The sequence below is a fragment of the Lutjanus erythropterus genome, chromosome 2 (genome assembly GCF_056507025.1).
Source record: "Lutjanus erythropterus isolate fLutEry1 chromosome 2, fLutEry1.hap2, whole genome shotgun sequence".
NCBI lineage: Eukaryota > Metazoa > Chordata > Actinopteri > Lutjaniformes > Lutjanidae > Lutjanus > Lutjanus erythropterus.
In genome coordinates, this window is record NC_139318.1 from 32,959,557 (window position 1) to 32,975,378 (window position 15,822).

The following is a 15,822-nucleotide window of genomic DNA, read 5'->3' on the forward strand; positions in this document are numbered from 1 at the left end:
CCAATGGTAGATAAAAATGGTTAAGTGCCCTCTATGGTGACCCAGTGATCAACATTATGTGATAAAAGGCCGTCTCCGGTGCAGAAAAAGCAATGTTCTGCCCTATAGGCTGTTGGTTGGCTTCTACATGCCCAACTAATTGATAAAAGTGTCAAAAAACAGTGAAAAATTCCGATCACTGTTTCCCAAAGCCCAAAATGATGTCCTCAAATTCAGTTTACTGTCATAAAGGAGTAAAGAATCAAAGAATTTTTCTTAAAAAGACAGAAAAGAAGTTGCAAGAATTGCAGATTCTGCCTTCGATTTCGATTACTGACATTGAAAGCTCATTTTGATTGATTTTCCACTTAATGTGTGTTGTGACATGCATAACAGCCGTACTTTCAAAACATTTTAGATGGCGCCAACTCCATCAAATACACTGCGCTTGACTTCTCAACACCACAGATTGTATGAGTCATAGCTGCTGCGGCAGCGGGCCAATTACACGTTGCATTACACACTGGTGGTGATTAGCTGCCAGAAAAAACATACAAATAGTCTTTTTTTCCCCAAGATCTGTGTACAAAAAGGACTGAAATGTTGAAATGTTTGTCAGGGTAAGTTTCAATACTGTTTGGGTTATATCGAGACCCATACAGATATTGAGTAGCCCTTCTTAGTGAGGAGCTGAGGGTGTGGAGCCTCAACAGCTCACTGTGGCTGCTCCTTCTTATTCTATTATATACCTGCTATATTGAAACCTGATCCACTGTCAAAAATACCCAAAATGTTTTGTTTTGTAAATGCATTTATGATAACCAGCAATTAGCATTGGCCGATATGTTGAAATTTTCCAGTCGGCCACTGCCAGACCATGAACCGGCAACCGGAGACAGCTTTATCCCTCCCTCCCACCTCCTCTCATCTTCCTGAGTTTCAGCAGGGAGATGTGCGCAAAGCACTACATTACATAAGCTCAACAAGTTCGCTATGTCCATTAAACAAAATAAGCTTACAAAGTGTCAAGAAATGAAACATTCTCAAACCTTTTCCTTATTTTACAGAAAAATGCAACCGTACACCTTCTGAATTCAAGCTTCTCCCTTTTACTGAACTCAGACGAGCTCAATGGGCACTCGACAGAAAAGCATGTACAACTCACCAAAACCATCTTTGTTAGTCTTTCCAGTGTCTCAACAATGACCAGCTCTGGTTTGGTTGAAATAAATCTTTAATTGAAAGCGTTAGATGTTTAAAGAGTCTGGCTCTACGGGATATTTTCATGTCATTCCTCACCCAGCTCAGGGCAATCGGGTGTGTGCTGTGCCGCTGGATGAGAGCGCGTCACGGAGCAGCAATTACATTAGCAAAACTGACAAATATTGCCCCAAAGAACCCCACCCCCAACCCACCTGCAGATTCAGCTCATGACCAATAGGAGATAGTCATCTAATTGCCTAACCCTACCAGCCATAGTGACAAATATATTGCATTTCCTGTGACTGAAATGAACCATAATATTTGTTTTACAGAGCAGTTAGCCATTACTCATAACAACCACATATACACACACACACCATCATGCACACAAGTAGCCAAACTTGCAGATAAAAAAAAAAAAAACTCTATAGACCGGCGCTCTTGATTAAATGACCAGAAAAGCTCAAGTAGAGTTCCAGGGAGTAGAAAGCATATAAGTGATTTTTTTTCTTGCCTCACTTAATGTGACTTTTCCCCCGTGGCTTTTTATGTGCATTGACAGATGGGTTATTGATGACCTCATCACCTCGGCATATGTCCGTTCAGCAGGTGAACCGATCGACAGGCGACAGGCAGGAGGGAACACTGAGCCTCGCGAACGGCTGCAGGCTGTTCACTTCCAGTTGTAATTATGCACAGATTAGCTGCTCTTACTGCACATTAACGAAACCGGTGGAAGTCGGGGGGCACATACTGCACTCGTACCACGAGTTGAGCATATTCTATTATTACCTACCTGCTTTTGCTATGTTTGTGTGGGCTGGAGTTCTGCAGAACAAAGACTGTATTGCACCTGTTTTATTTGTTTTTAATTTTTACACATTTATGGTAAGTTTGTGTGAGGAGGGTTGTTTTGAAGAAAGGAGGTTATAGTGCATGGTGCTGCAAACAACTGAATACAGATCATATTCAGATTCAGTCTTGGGGGTAGCATGATACAGTAATATTTTTGATTTTTTTTTAAGTAATATATATATATATATATATATATATATGTCCCATAATAACTATGTAATGTAAACCAGCACAAAAATCACAATTACCAATAGAAATGACCATGTTGTTAACAAATAGATTAAAACACAAAGTAACATTTGCATTTTGGAACATAAAATACCAAACTTGAACTTCTCAGCCTATTATGTAGACACTCTGCTCCACCTCCTGTGGGTAGCAAAATGTTTGTAGGGCTGGGATGATACAATAATATAATATAATATCACAACAATTGAGTGCCAACTTGTTATGTATTGCAATTCTTAAGTATTGTGATTCTACAAGTACTGTGATTCAATTTTACAATTTATTGCAATATCTGTTTGCTTTTTTTTTTAAAACACTAAACCATGTGAAAAAGTTGAATCATACACTTCTGGAGATCAGTTTTTTTTATAACACAAATAAGAAATTGATTCAGCAATCCAAAAACCAATTCAGGTATTGTAAAAAAAAACAAAAAAAAAAAACAAGAACAATACTTAGGAGAATTGATTTTTTTCTCCCAAACCTAATTTTTATCCAGTGCCTTTTTATTTGGCATCACCCTCACATGTATTGTGAAATGATAAGAGTTAAAATCTAAATCAATGCTTCAGGACATGGTTAAGCTCATGAGCATGAGCGAGCCTGCTCAGAGGCAGTGGACAGGAGCGACTGAAACTTTGTTTTACCGCGAGTGTTGCATACAGAGGCATCTGCAGGGATACTTCTGGGAAACAACATCACCATCTTCCATTTCATAATGCCGACTTGTCCTAATGCGATTATTTTGGTGAAAATAACGCAGGTGCAACGCATTGCTCTACACAGACATTAATATTATAAAACTATTACTTTCAAATGAGAGTAACATAAATACGTAATTTTGAAAGTAACTTGCCCACTGTTCAGATTTATGTTGGGCAGGAAGGACCAAATTAAATGCAAGTATTCTTAGACTGGAGGAGCTTTGATAACACTTGGTATTGGGTTATTTCGGTCAATACCTGAAAGGTATAAACGACTGTATATGCCAGCCTGCTTGTTAAGGAGATGGAGATGTGCAGCCTCTAACACTCCTCCTTGCCACAGAGCCTAAAAACTTTGCTGGGGGAAATGCTAATACTACCTGGATTGGATTATTTTCATTGCTATCATAAAGGTATTGAGTACAGATACCCAGCTCTACTTGATGAGGAAGTGGAGGTTTGCAGACTCAACAGCTCACTGGCTGCTCCTTCTTATTCCATTATATTATTATTATTATATATTATCATTATTGAAAACTGAGACACTGTCACAAATTCCCAAAATGACCATGTCTTGTTTTGTAAGCACAATTTTGATAACTGACCATAGTGAAAAATGGACTTTGAATCAGATGATAAAAAAATATACCTTCTGGTTTTAAATTAAAAAGTATATCCCAGTTGAATTTTTTGTGTTGTTTAAAATCCCAAACATTTTGAATTCACACAGTAAGACCTCAAACTTTATTTTTTATTTATCTACATCTGTAGACTGGTAAATGTCACTAGATTTTGTTTGGAAAAGCAAAAGAAATAAACAGATTTTAATCAAGTAAGATCACAGAAAATCCGAATATACCTGAATATACTATGTTTTGGATTTTAGATATTTATTCTGGTGAGAAAATGTCAAACAATATATTACCATTTCTAATAAACACTAAAACGTACGTGGCTTTGTAGAGAAATAATGCTGCATTTGAACATTCACAAAATGATTGCGTGAGGCTCGAACACACATCAAATGATAGTTTTCCTGATTGCAAGAGACTGTCCTTGGTTAGCGATGAGGATCACTATTGTCGGAGCTGTAGATAGACTCTCAGCGCTGCTGCCTATTGTGCATTGGACATAATGGCTCCACACTCAAACTCATTGTTCAGGGTTCACAATTTACATAATGCTTTCACCTTGGCATTTCTATCCTTTTTCATGTGCGGCACAAAAGACCCTCTTATAATATACACACAAACACACACACAAACACTGTAGCACAGGTGAGGTCAGGCAGCCTTTTCAGTCTTTACGCTGTAGAGAAGAAGAGACTAATGTCTGAAGATCATTGCTTGACTTTTCAGTTAGTTTCCATTTCATTATGGATGAAAAAGACAAAACTTTGACCATAGTAACCCTGAAGAATAACTGTTTTCTATACTTCATGATACTGATATTATAATGTCACCTTTCCATTCTGCCAGTGAAACATGTCAGTCCTCAATAGGTGAACTAAACATACATCAATCATTAGGAATCTTGCAGCATGACAGCCCACATGTTCACCTCTCTCCAGTAATCTTAAATCTCTGAACAGATCGTTCTCAATAATGAAGAAAATGCAGAAAAATGGTGCACTTTTGGGCACAAGGTGAACAGGTTTTAAAACTCTTAGCCTGTGGTCCTGTTTGGAGAAGCACATCTGTAAAAAAAATGTGACCTGAATGATATCTTATTTAACTTTTTTGGGAAATGCAGATCCTCATTAATAGTTAAAGGTTAAATATGCATCATAGTTTGTCAACACACCATTCAAAGTTGGCACCTTCCCCCCAGCTCAACAAACGAGAGAGGGTGACAGACATAAGAGAGTAAATTAAGAGATCGAGTGCCAAAAGCGAAAACAAAGTAGTGAATGTTAGTTTCCGATTGTTCCGTGCAATTGTGTTGGAAAGCACACATAAACAGACCCACACCTCTGCACAGCACTGGATTTTGTGTCAATACAGCTGAAACAATCCTCAGTCAGCTCTGCTTGTGTGTGTCTATGTGTGTAAAACTCTTCCACAGCTCTCACAGAGAGCAGAGACACTGAATTTGATCTAACCGTCGTTTGCTACATTTTCCCTTAATAACTGTAAAATGTCTTGACCACAGTACATGAGAATGAGAAAATATGAAAATAGCAGAATACAAGCAGAGGGCACGATCTTTAGGGTAAATGCTGCTTATTATTGTTTTAAAGGATAGGTACACATTATGTCTGTCATAAGTCTGTCCTAAAAGCTATGACAGATTTTAGTTCTCGTGGCTTATTAAATCCAGTGGGAGACTGGCAGACTCCACCACTGACACCGAAGGTACTATATAGAGAGATAATTACAAGATATAAATGTATGAATGGGTTTTGAACTTTCTGTCAAACAAAACAAGCAATGTAATGACAAATACACAGAGGAGAAGACAGAGAAGGTAGAGTGACCATAATGTATTTTTTCATGGATCTGCATGATTCACAACGGTCACATTTCAGGTCAGAAAATTCAGAATTCTGGATGAATCCCCCACCATAAAAAACCCCATCTCTGATAGCTAATTTCTGGCATAACTGCTGCATTTGTTTCTACAGTGATGTTGAAGTGGCTGTTACAGTTTGTTGTTATGTTTGGTCACGGCACACCATTCACTTTAATTACAACATGTTTGCGCATGAGCAAGGAATTAAGCTTATTTTGCAATGGATCTGCTCCAAAATTTAATGGGTTCTTCCTTGGCCCATGCTACAACCTTCCACCAAGTGTTTTTTTCCCCATAATCCTGCTGACTGACAAACAGCAATGGAAACATAATCTCTTTGGTAAAGGTAATAATGTTTTTTAATGTACATATGAGCACATGGGTTTTAAGACAGACTTAGAAATATTGAATATATTCTTTATTGCTTATCCTGCCTCATCATATTAAGAGTCATTTATCCTACTGTAAGAAATAGTACATGTCTGTTACTCATTTGAATTAGTGAAACCACCAAATCTAATTTTATTCCAAACGGCAGTTTTGCATTTGCATATACAGCGTTATCTACAAAGAGAGCCGGAGAGAAAACAGATTTTTAGGAACTCATAACTATTCCTCCACTGTGCCTTCATAATAGAGCACTTCACTCAGCCAAACTTCGGGAACACTTTCAAGTTCACCCCGCCATTCATGGCGCTGAATCTCAGCGAGCTTGTGTGAAAAGATTAAGAGCAGAGTGGAATCATAATAAAGGTGACAGAGGATTTCTCATGGGACACCTCGCCTCCAGGCACACAGCAGAGAGATCTGACTTTATAATAACGTTAAATTAATTCCTCACAAGGCATTTTATATCCAGTGCCTGGGCCATAAATATGGTGCTTCTGGTGTGTGGTCCAATTAGGGAAAAGGAAATGCAGAAATACAGTGCAGAAAAATCACTGTTCATCTAAAGATAGTAAGAAGTTGTGTAAAATCATTGTCACCTGGGTGCAGAGGTGGAAAAATTCTAAATATCTGGTAGTTTATTGGATAGTTATGAATCGTCTGATTACAGGTATACATTTGGATTATTTAATGTGGGGTTGTATGAGATACTTATCGATAGTCAGTGCATTACCATCAGTAGACACCAGCTGACAAGTGTGGAGAAGCAGAGAGGAGCATCAGCACGGAACCTGAGCAATGAACCACTGTGGGCAGGGTCAGCAGCAAAAAGTCTTTTAGCCATTTCAAAAAGGTCCACCAAAAACCCTATATTTAGAATATTTACACCACTTCACCTGTCAGACAGCCTTCTCCAACGGGAAACCAGCAATATATAAGCCAGATATCACTATCTCCAAAACTAACTCCATTGGTGAAATCAGTCATTTTACCTTGCAGGACATGAGAGCTGGTGGTCCACCACTGCCTCGATCTGTTAATTTGTTTGTGTTATTGTGTGACTTCGGTGTTTTAAAAGGATAATTCTGTTTCACCAAAGTCACACAATAACACGTACAAACTAACCAAGTGAGGCAGCAGTAGATCAGCTACTTCTGTGTTCTGTGAGGTAAAATGAGATATTTGGCTTACATAACACTAGTATTTCCTGAGAAAAGGCTGTCTAATTGCAAAGTAAAGAAATGAAAACATACTAAATATAGACACTATAGACACACTATATACACTTAACCTGATATTGTTGTTTATAGGTGGACCTGTATTAAATGATTAAAATACCCTTTGTTGCTGATCCTGTCCACAGCAGTTCATTGCTTAGCTTCCGTGCTGTTACTCCTGCTGCTTCTCCAAACTTGGGTTGTGTTGGCCATCATCTACTGTAGGTAATACACTGACCATGGATAAGTAACTTCTTGAAGCCCCACATTAAATAAAATGAACTACAGTATCTCTTTATCTGTAACTGTTTCCACAGTATGTATTTTAATTCCAATGGCTCGGCCCTGTTCTTCGTCTTGTTTCAGGCTTCACACTGTGCATCAAAGGCTAAAATTGAAAGGGTAACATTTACGCATAAAGCACAAACACTAAAAGTAGCTCTGCATCAGCCAGGTCCTTAATGCGCACACAAACTCGTGCAGCATCTCTTCAGTGCTCAGATGTATTGTATCTTGTCAACCACCGTCTCCTTATTTGGCGAGCTCTAAGTGAGGCAAACAAAATGCCACGAGTGTTTGTGCTGTTAGATGAATGCTACACTGCCCACCCTTACTCACACTGTCAGCCTCAAATAAGCTGTAGTGTACTGAAGTATGGGGGCAGGCTGTCTTAATGCTCATTTGAAATTCAAAGTGGTTTTCATAAATTATTCAATTTATTTATAAAAAAAAAATCCACAAAAATACATCCAGTGCATTTATTAACATCATAAATGATTGTTTTACTTGGGTAATGAATACAGTATAGCAGTGAGCAACCATGTGGACGTGTGAATGTATTTACCTGTGTGTCTGTGTACTTAGGGGTGCATATAACTATTACTCACCCCAGCGTCGTCATGGTGACGATAGTGTACCAGAAGGAGGCTGGGATGCTGGTAAACTTGCTGGAGCTGGAGCCCTTCTCAGCGTAGAACATGACCGTGGCAAAGATGATGATGGCCATGGTGAGCGAAAAGAGGAGGAAGCCCAGCTCTGAGGCGCAGCTCTTGAGTGTATAACCCAGGATCCGCAGGCCCTGTGAGTGACGGGAGAACTTGAAGATACGAAACACTCGAAACACACGCAGCGTCACGAAGGCCCCGCTCACGTCCTCGTTGTTGGTCATCACCAGGCCGATGTAGTACGGCAAGATGGCCACCACGTCGATGATGCTCATCACTGAGCGCATGAAACGGTAGCGGCTAGGTGCAGCGAACAGGCGCAACAGGTACTCCACTGTGAATATCATGACGCAGGCGGTGTCCATGCAGAAGAACGCCACTGTGTAGCGCTCGCCACATGGCATGTCTTTCTGGTTGGCAGTGGAGCCACAGGGCACCGTCTCCACCACATTAGTTATGACGGAGATGGCGATGAAGAAACCGGTGACGTAGTAGAATACCAGGGCCATGGTTGAAGTGTGGGGGTTCTCGAAGGCCCGCCACATGGTCTCCCTAAAGTTCATGTTGGGCAGCCTCTGGTCCTTCGTCTCCTCCTGATCATCCTGCAGTCGCTCTAAATTCTCGCGCTTCCTGTCCTTGTACTCTTCGTAGCAACAGTCGCCAATGATCTCGGGGATGATGCCAAAGAAGGTCAACTCCTCATCATAAGCCGAGATGCACTCGTGGCGAGGGTAGTGGAGCTTCCCTGTCCGGTAGAAGTTGAGGATGCTCCTGAAGGCATCAGGGTCCCGGTCAAAGAAGTACTCCTTGCTCTCCTCGTTGTAAAAGAAGTCTTTTTCAGAGCTGCCCAGCAAGGTGTCAGGGTAACGGTCCAGAGTGGTTCTCCAGGTCTGAAAACGCCGGCCACTGACATTGAGGACGATCAACTCATCCTGTCTCTTGCTGTTGTCTCTTGGTGCGATGGGCATAGGGCAGTTGGCGACGGGCATCCAGCCAATGGCTGCTGCCCGGGCAAAGGGGAGCCACGCTGCTACTCCTGTCGCCATCATGAAGGGGAGTCTTCAAAATAGTCAACTTTCAGCAAAATCAACTGACATCTGAGGGAGAAATGGCAACGAAAAAGAGGAAACATAAAGCTGAAAACAGCAGCACTAGATGATCCACTAAAATATCAGTTTTTGTCATCTTGGCACTAAACAAATCAGCGTGAAGTTTGTGACATTTTGAGTTCCAAATGAGTTTTCGTCTCTATTAAATTTCCAGTCACTCTCCCCTGTTTTCAGTCCAAATCCAGCAGAACCTGCCCAAAATGTCATCCAATTTGAGGAAATAGCTGATGGCAAAAAACTAAAGCCATGTGCTGAGCAACCAGCACACAGGTAAAGGTAAAATCTAGTCAGATTTTTTTTTCAGATTTTAGCATACTACAGTACTACCTCAACATTAAGGTTATATGAAGTTTATGCTCCATGATTTCGGTGGATATACAGTATAAATCCTGTAACACTTTGCATACACTCAAAGTCTCAGACTTCAGGCCTCCCCTCAGACAAAGCTTGGATGAAGGAACCCATCTTAGTTTATCTGTTTCAGTCAGTTCATCGATGTCTATGGGATCATTATATCATTGGATTCCACAGACCAGGGTGATTCTGCTTCAACAGTGACTGGGCCAAATCCGAAAATCACTGAGGGATCGTGGGCCTCACAGAATATTTTCTCACTTAATGGCTACAAATAACTCTTACTATTCTTGGCATAATGTTAGTAAATATAGTGTTTAAAGCCCTCAGGAAAACTGGAAGAAAACCGGCCATGATTTGACGTGTAGCACCTCTTCACATTGTATTCTTTCATCACAGTGATGCATTTATTGGACAATTAACACAGCAGTTTACTACTTTTTGCGGATGACAAAGGAAATAAATAGTTGTCAATCCATTTGCTCTAGAATTGTAGATTTTTACATCCAACTTTACGTCTCTTTAGCTTTGAGAGAGACATTTTAAACCTTGTTGTTAGCTCAGCTAATGTGACTTTCTCTGTAGCTCACCAGCCCAGAGTGCAACGTGAGGCTTGACTGAATGAACAGCAGGTGTAATTCTACCGCAGCCAATCACAGCACATAGGTGCTTTAAAAAGACATAACGAACACCACCTTGGTTCATATCATACAGTCTATGGTTGTGATATCTCAGAGTAGCTCAGAGATATTTAGGATATTTAATTCATCGTGTTACACACATGCCAGCCCGATTTGCAGACAGCGTCTTTGCGGGCCATAGAAAATTTCAAAAGGACCGTATCTGGTCCGTGGGCCGCTAGTTGAATATGCCTGCCATAGACTCTCAACCAAGAGCTCTAAGCCAAGATAGCTTTTTACTGTTGTTTGACATCACTTAAGACCAAATACATAAAAAGGTATAATCAAAGGCATTTATTAGTTTTTAACTCAGAGAAAGCAGGAAAAGCATTAAAATTCTCTTTAACCAAATCATATACATTTAGATTATTCTATATAATCTTCTTTGGATAACTAATATAATGTTATGAACCTAGTCTGAAAGTGTTTGGAGCCCCACATTGAAAACCTCTGGCTCACACTGACTGATACTGTTGAGTTTCATTCATGAACCTATGACTTCTGTTTTGGACCTAAACACACATTTGCTACAGATACGAATAACTACAGCAAGATACACAGTGAATACGATCAATGCAGTTAATTGGCTAAATTCACAATATTAGACACATCTAGAACTTCAAACCTATCTGTCCTGACTGAGCATCATTAACTGGAAAAGGCGCTGACTGTCGGGACTGAAGCAAACCTGTTGAATCGGAACAAGGAGCCACTGCTCCACATTCATCTATGCGTGAATATTATTGCAGTTTCTAGGTGGTTTAATTTAAACTTAAAAACATCAGTGGCCTGGAATTGCTTCAGAAATAACACATATCAAATCTAGCTAGTTAATTTGACATTAACTAAATTGCATGTTTAGACCTTAAAATATATTGAAAAGAGGGGTTTTGTACATATAAAATACTTTTTTCCATTCATGTAGCTGACTTACACGTAATGCATTTGTTCACCTAATATATGCATTTTTCCCCCATCGCAACTAAACATATTCTCAGACAGAAAAGATGTGAAATGCAAACAAAAACGCACTCACCGATAAAAGTGGAGGGTGGGGGAACAAATCCCAACTCTTCCAAACAGAATAAGTGTTTCAATAAAGACCGAGTCCTCAGATACAAGTGAGAGAGGAAGAGGTCGGATCCATCCAGCGGGATGAAACAGCGAGCGGCACCTCTCCTCTCCTCCTCCGTGTCGGTCGGTCCTCCTGCACCGAGCAGAGCGCACCACACGCGGCCGATGGAGCAGAATCAACCGCGTCTACGGAACCACTCCAGGAGAAACTGGTCTGCGGCGGGATTTGTGGACGTCTTCTGAGGGGATTTCACATCCTGACTCTCTTTCGTTTTTTCTCGTCAGTTTGGAAAGTGAGATGTGATGGAGAGGAGCAGCGCGCCTCCTTCTCTCCAGCACAAAGTACAATGTGCGTCTCTCTCGCTGTGCCAGCTCCGTGTCATCAGCCCTCCTTCCCTCTGCTCTGCCTCGATTTACCATCACATGTGACAGACCCACCCTGTCACTTTGGATACCCTTAATACTATGCTGCTGTATTGCTTACTATAGCAGAAAATACCACAGTATGGTAATGACAGTGACAGTGATACAGCAGATCAGTATAGTGAATTCACTGCAGAGCACTTGAATATTACAGTATGACTTAAGTATCAAAAGGCTGCTAAATTACTTTTCTTTCTTGAGAACTAATATCTATTAAGGATAATATGAGCACTGTATCCCTCCAACAGTATTTTCCTGGAGGTTTAACATGACTAGATTAAACTTATTGGCGTAAATGAGCTGCAGGGCCCCTTTCAGCGCCCCCATTACTCCCACTCTCTGTGCAACATGTACAGTTTTTTAAAATACCGTAATGGTCAGAACATAAAAGGACCTCCTCTTTTCAACAAGATAAATTAGATTTAAGTTTAAGAATAGGGATGGGAATTGATTAAATAAGGAAAGACTATTTGCAGAGACCCAAGTCAGAGGGTGGAATTGGACTTTCTCATATCAAACTCCACTTTTGGGCATGCAATCCACGCATATACTCTCCTTTTGGCTCCAATAAGATCAGATGCCCGCCTGGCTCCAGATTGAAAAGAAAATGTTTTTCACCATCCTCTTTATCAGCTTTACTCTTTCCATCATTGCCCACCACGCGCTCATATTCTACAAAATATCCAGTGATCTCAGTCTCATTTAGAATTTGCTCTTTAATAAGAAATCCTTTTGGGTGGCATTCTGGCTCTCTGCTGGCTCCTTTGGTCACAAATCATTCATTTACTCCATCTCACTCTGATGCAATGGTTCAGTTGTGGCACATGGAAGACATTCACTCCTCCAGAGATCTACTTATTGATATTTTAATCATTTCAACAGTTTCCATCTAAATCCAGTCTGCCTCATTCACATTTCTTCAGCCACCTACGCTTATACAACTTTTAACATCATCCTTTCAGTGGGTCAGTCTGAATAAATTTCTTAACTCTAATAATTATAATCCATATTCATCCTGCCAATGACAATAAAACTAACTTTGCTAATAACAGCTGCATCTCTCTAACCCTCTGTCTTGTTGTTCTGTTCTGTGCACACAATACCTATAGCACGTCTGTCCATACTGGGCGGGGGATCCTTCCTCTGTGGCTCTCCCTAAGGTTTCTTCCATTTTTCCCTGTTAAAAGGGTTTGGTTGAGTTTTTCCTTACTCTTTTCTGTTAACAATAAAAGGAACTGATGATTCAGATGGATCACTTGATTTGTTCTCCATTCCAGTTCCTCGTTAAAAAGATGAGTCTTTACTGTCCCAGGAATGAAATCTATATTCCTAATCTGCACATGACCATGTCTCACGAGGAAAACACACAAATGGGCTACAGAGAAACAATAAAGTGGACTTATACCATGGTCAGGTTGAATACTTACTCAGATGATGACGATTGGCTGGCAGGCGTGTGTTAAAACAGTTTAATACAAATGTAGTTTGGTTTAATCGGCACTTGAAATTCATTTGCTACCCAAATTGTAACTGTAGCAACATTTAAGAGCGCAGATGTCAGAACTCACACCATGAGCGAACAGCTGATTGCTTCAGTTTTCCTAAATGACGACGTCCTAACCTGCTCCATGTGTCAGCAGACAGGCTAAGCAACTTGTTGCTTGCTTGAAAAATTGCTCGCCCTGGCTCTATTTGAGCAAACTTTTATGCACCTCCAGCCTATTTTATCTGGTCAAAATCGATGTGATATCCTCGATGATGCTGTTGCCCCTCATCAAAGCGGTCAAAAGAACGAGATTAACGCAGCTGAGAAGAAGCAACACCATTTATATGATCCACAGCCGCCTGTTTATAGGAGTACCCTCAAAAAAGACAGGGTTTGGAAGGAAAAAAAGGAACTTTGGGGAGTTACAAGCAAATAAACTTTACACCAACTATATAAAAACGAGGCTGATTTAAGAAAATTACGTTAGTTATGAGTAAGTAACTCCTAATACACCTAATTTACTCATCTTCAGAGGGAAGAATCTCAAGTGCACTGCTATGATATCGCTTGTAAATGTGGACAGTTGTTGCTTCTAGTTAGAAAGCAGTGTTTCTTATTATCAACTGCAGCAAGCCAGCTAGGTTTGGTTGTAAAACGGACTGGAATTGTTTCCTGTCATGACAACAATAAGCTCTCACTACATAACTTTCGTGCAGAACTTTGACCAAAATATCTGCAAATGCTTTTATTTTATATTGTTGGCAAATGACCATGGTAAAAGCGGGATAATCAACTTATGGGTGTGCATTTAATGATTTGAAGTCACTCCTCTTGGTTGGTTCTTCACTTCCATGTCGTGCCTTCAAACTGTTTAACGCACACCTGTTCATTGATTATCTCTTATATATTGTATGGTCGGATGTTCACTGACCTGTTCCTTCCTACCCTATCCCCATATATTGCAAACACCAGTACACATGCTCACATACACACATAAAACTAAATGTAGTATTTAGTAAAGTATTTTATTCAGGGCTGCAGTGGCAAAAGGGAAAAACCTTCTGCCAAAGCAGACCTTCCTCTCTTTGAAAGTCCACGTGTATCTGAGGCCAGATGGAGGTAATGTGAAGTGTGGATTGAGTGGGAGATCAGTGTCATTTACTATGGTGAGTGCTGTGTGTGCGATGGCTCTGTTGTTGAGGTCTGAGAGGGCGGGTGAAGGGAGGTTAGATGGTCAGCATGGTGAAGAAGCAGGGGGGAACAGAACAACAGTATTATCTTTTTGTAGAGTAACAAAAGGCAATGGAAGGCAACAGATAGCGCTCTGAGCTCCCACATGACATGGAGTTCATGCTCGGGTCGTTCATGGATAGCAGTGGTGTGCTGGTCAAAACTGATTTATTGTCTATAATGAGTCCAAACTGATTTATTGTCTATAATGAGTCCAAACTGATTTATTGTCTATAATGAGTCCAAGGTACTTCAATCTGTCAACCTGCTGAACTGTTTTTCTGTGGATGGAGGTAGGATTCAGTCCAAAGCAACATTTGCTTAATGTGACAGGCTTGCTCTGCAGCGCGGTGGCCAACACTCGCTCCATTCAAAAGCAACGTCTGCTGTTGTGATAAATGTGTTGTCCTTCATTATGTAATACAATCCTCAAATTTAATATCCAGAGAGAAAATATGGTCTGACATTCAGGCCATTATTATACCAACTGGCCCCAGGATTAAAGTGACTTAACACACTGATTTAGGAATAAGCAAGACAATCGAAACAAATAATTATTTCTTTCTTTCAACACAATGAGGTCTTATCAAAAGGAGGTAAATAAACAAGACCTACATTAAGGCTTTGATCATTTAATTTATCATACTTGGTTCATACTCCTACACAAATCCTCAGTTAAATGCACAATATCTAAGGTCTGCCACCAGGCGTCTCTCTCACATTAAAACAGTAACAATAAACAAAAAAACGTAGTTTGATGACATCTGAAGTTGCTTAGGATCACAGGACTTTTCTTTAGGAGCTGTCCAAAGGACAAGGTAATGTATACGTTTTATTCACGTTACTTTAAGTCATGTTCGCTATCCTCCTTCCTCTGCAATTATCGCTCAAAATTGTCAATTTATAGCTTGTAAGACAAACAAACTGGTTTCCAATCAATTGAGTTTGTTAATGAATTGGTTGAAGAGGGACATTTTAATTGTTTATATGTTTATAACAGATCAGAGGGCTGAATTGTCGGGTCGTTATTCCGAGAAAAATGAACCAGCTTATAATATGGCGCCTTTTCCTACTAACCAAGTTGTACGTTTAACAGCTTCCGCATGTTTTCCTGAACTGACAGCAACACAGTTACAGTAAAAGTAATTAACAGCTAACCAGAATGACATTAAAACTTGTTCGTATAAAATACTTGCACAAGAGTTTTCACCAGAGCTTTAAACTCAGATCAGTCTGTAAATTATCCCGCGCATTAGGTGCCAAAAAAACCTAAAAGCTTTCTTTTCCAATTCAGTTTGGACTTTGGGAACAACAAATCGTAAAACATCCATAAAAAGAAGATTATGACTTCCATGTTTCCAGTTTAAAAGAGAAGATGAGTAAGCCCTTCTTATTAGGGGAAAAACAAAGGCAGACTTCCAATCCTTGGGGATTTCAT

The 15,822-nt window shown here is 40.1% G+C and overlaps 1 protein-coding gene across 1 annotated transcript in view; it reads right to left on the bottom strand.

Moving 5' to 3' along the window:
• LOC146331977 (A-type voltage-gated potassium channel KCND3-like) overlaps positions 1-9,074 on the bottom strand; it is a 128,097-nt gene extending 119,023 nt beyond the window's left edge. The window contains exon 1 of the mRNA XM_084737656.1: positions 7,972-9,074. Coding sequence (XP_084593782.1) covers positions 7,972-9,074 — 1,103 coding nt within the window. The remainder of the gene's footprint in view (positions 1-7,971) is intronic.
• Positions 9,075-15,822: the final 6,748 nt, after the last annotated feature.